A 2253-nucleotide genomic window follows, 5' to 3' on the forward strand; every position below is an offset into this window, starting at 1 on the left:
GTTTATTTGTTGAAGTAAATTTTTTAAAATAAGCGACACATGTGAGTTTTTTCTTCACTCTTTAATTCAGGGTAGAATTTACTTTTTTAAAGCTGTACACAGATTTTATTTATTTATTTATTATAAATAGACATCTCTTAATATATTCTGACGAGGTAAAATACCTCTTTAAGATGTGTCTAATTATATTCTGACTTGTATAAATAACATCAGATTTATCATTTAGTTGCAGGAGACTCCAGTTCARCACATCTTAAATGTATCTTTAGATGTGAGATTCATTATAAAACATTTTATTTATGCTAATTTCAGACTTTCATGTTCTGTAAATTGTATTTAAAACAAAGCTGCTGCTGTTGATCATTGTTTTTATAAGCCCCGCCCCCAAGACCAGTACTCTAGAGAAACACTGGAAACACTGGTCTAAAAAGGTTTTTAAAGATGTTTTTGATAAAACAACTGACTGAGTGACTCAGTCTATAATGTTTGTATCTGTTTAATCAGATGTCATATATCATGTACCTCTGTGTGTAACCATGGTAATATTTTATAGTACAAATACATGTTTTTTTTTTTTTATCAAAGTTTGAACAGTTTTGTTTCAGGCAGGTAGTTTTCATGTCGGGCAGGTAAAATAAATAAAAACGTGTCGACCCCTGGTTTAGGGGAGCCCGGTTCTGAAGCAGCTGGACTCACGTTTGCTGACGGTCTTCTGCAGGACCTGGTCTTCAGCCCCGGCTCTCGTCATGATGACATCGTCCTCTTGTCTCTGCTGACACACAAACAGAACCGGGACGTTGGACTCAGACTGAGGAGGAGGACTCAGGAGGACCTAAGACCCGCTCACCTTCACGTCGTCCAGCTCCAGAGTCTTCGGCTCCTCAGGTTCTGCAGAAAAACCAAGCAGAACTTTATGATCCAGCTCGTTTCAAACACAGCCTGAAGGTCCTGCAGGGTTCAGGTGTGGACTCACTGAGGAGGTCCAGCCAGATGTTCTGTCTCACAGCTTTGGGCATTTTGAATAAAGCCAGGTTGTAGGAGCTGTCCACGTGGTTCAGCAGCTGGTTCAGGTCCTCCCTCATCTGTCGGACCCGGGTCTCCACTGCAGCAGGGGGAGCCTTTTAGTTCACTCTTACATTTATTTATGACAGGTCAAACAGGAGCAGGCAGCACAGCAGAAACACCAACAGGTTCATCTTCCTGCAGTTTTTAACCGACTGATCATCAAACTTTTCTCCGACCTTCGCTGTTAAAATCCTGCAGAAAGGCTTCCAGCTTCGCGGCCTTCGCGTTGTTCTTCCGCGGTTTGGTTTTCCTCTTCCTGGGAGCCATGTCTGCASGACAAGGAGTGAAATAAGCTTCAAGAACCGGGAGCTTTTTCCTGAAAACATCAGCATCTTAACGGAACAGGACATGCTAACGGGCTAACCGTGCTAACTGGTGACTTAGCAGGGCTAAGATCTGCTCCCGCGCCTCCACGGTTAGCTGGATTTAACCTGACAGCTTATAAATAATCCCAACTGATCATTTAAACCTGTGAAAACTGTCTTTTTAAAAGATTTCTTCACCTTTTTCCACAGAAACTTTTCCTCCTTCACAAAGACTTTCAAAAAGCTACACAAAAAAACGAGCCAATCAGAAAACGGGTTCTTTTTACGTCACAGGAAACGTTGTTCTATTGGTCCGCCTTTATGATGCGTTTACGGACAAAATGTTATTCAGAATCTTTCAAATTCTGTTGAAGAAAAACGAAATAATAAACCACAAGTTTGATTTCAAAGTCCTGTTAAGTAAAAATGTAAATACTTTACAATATTTGAAAGTAAGATTACTATGTTTTAATTTTCTTTTTGATAAAATAAAACAACAACCTATCAATCCAGATCATAACTGTATCTGAATTCAAATGAATTATAAATATATTGATAGTTATTTGTTGTCAAAGGCACTGGAATAAGTCACGTGATTAATCATGTTTCTTTTTGATTGTTGGATGTTCTGTAAACAGAAAGGTAGAACTCCGGTTTCCTACTTTTCTGGTACCGTGAACGCATCAGACCTCTCTGTTTACATCCGGAAACCGGAAACCATGCCGGAAACGACTCCAGCATCAAATTAAAGGAAACAGGATGTAGATATCAGGGATGAACAGAGAAGAAGTCAAACATGAAAATAAAAATAAAACATTTATTTATTTTTAAAGAGTAACTTACCCCAAAATTAACTTTTTTTAGCTGATAAACTGTCTAGAAT

General features: G+C 38.9%; 1 protein-coding gene across 1 annotated transcript; it reads right to left on the reverse strand.

The window, feature by feature from the left end:
* Positions 1–696: 696 nt before the first annotated feature.
* Positions 697–1674, reverse strand: LOC106536277 (borealin; the record flags this gene model as incomplete). Its single annotated transcript, XM_014033484.1, is given in 5 exon segments — positions 697–772; positions 848–888; positions 974–1102; positions 1242–1334; positions 1569–1674. Coding segments are annotated over 4 exon segments (337 nt in total), but the record flags the coding sequence as incomplete, so codon positions are not given.
* Between the last annotated feature and the right edge of the window lie 579 nt (positions 1675–2253).

The sequence above is a fragment of the Austrofundulus limnaeus genome, unplaced genomic scaffold (assembly GCF_001266775.1).
Source record: "Austrofundulus limnaeus strain Quisiro unplaced genomic scaffold, Austrofundulus_limnaeus-1.0 Scaffold1752, whole genome shotgun sequence".
Taxonomy (NCBI): domain Eukaryota; kingdom Metazoa; phylum Chordata; class Actinopteri; order Cyprinodontiformes; family Rivulidae; genus Austrofundulus; species Austrofundulus limnaeus.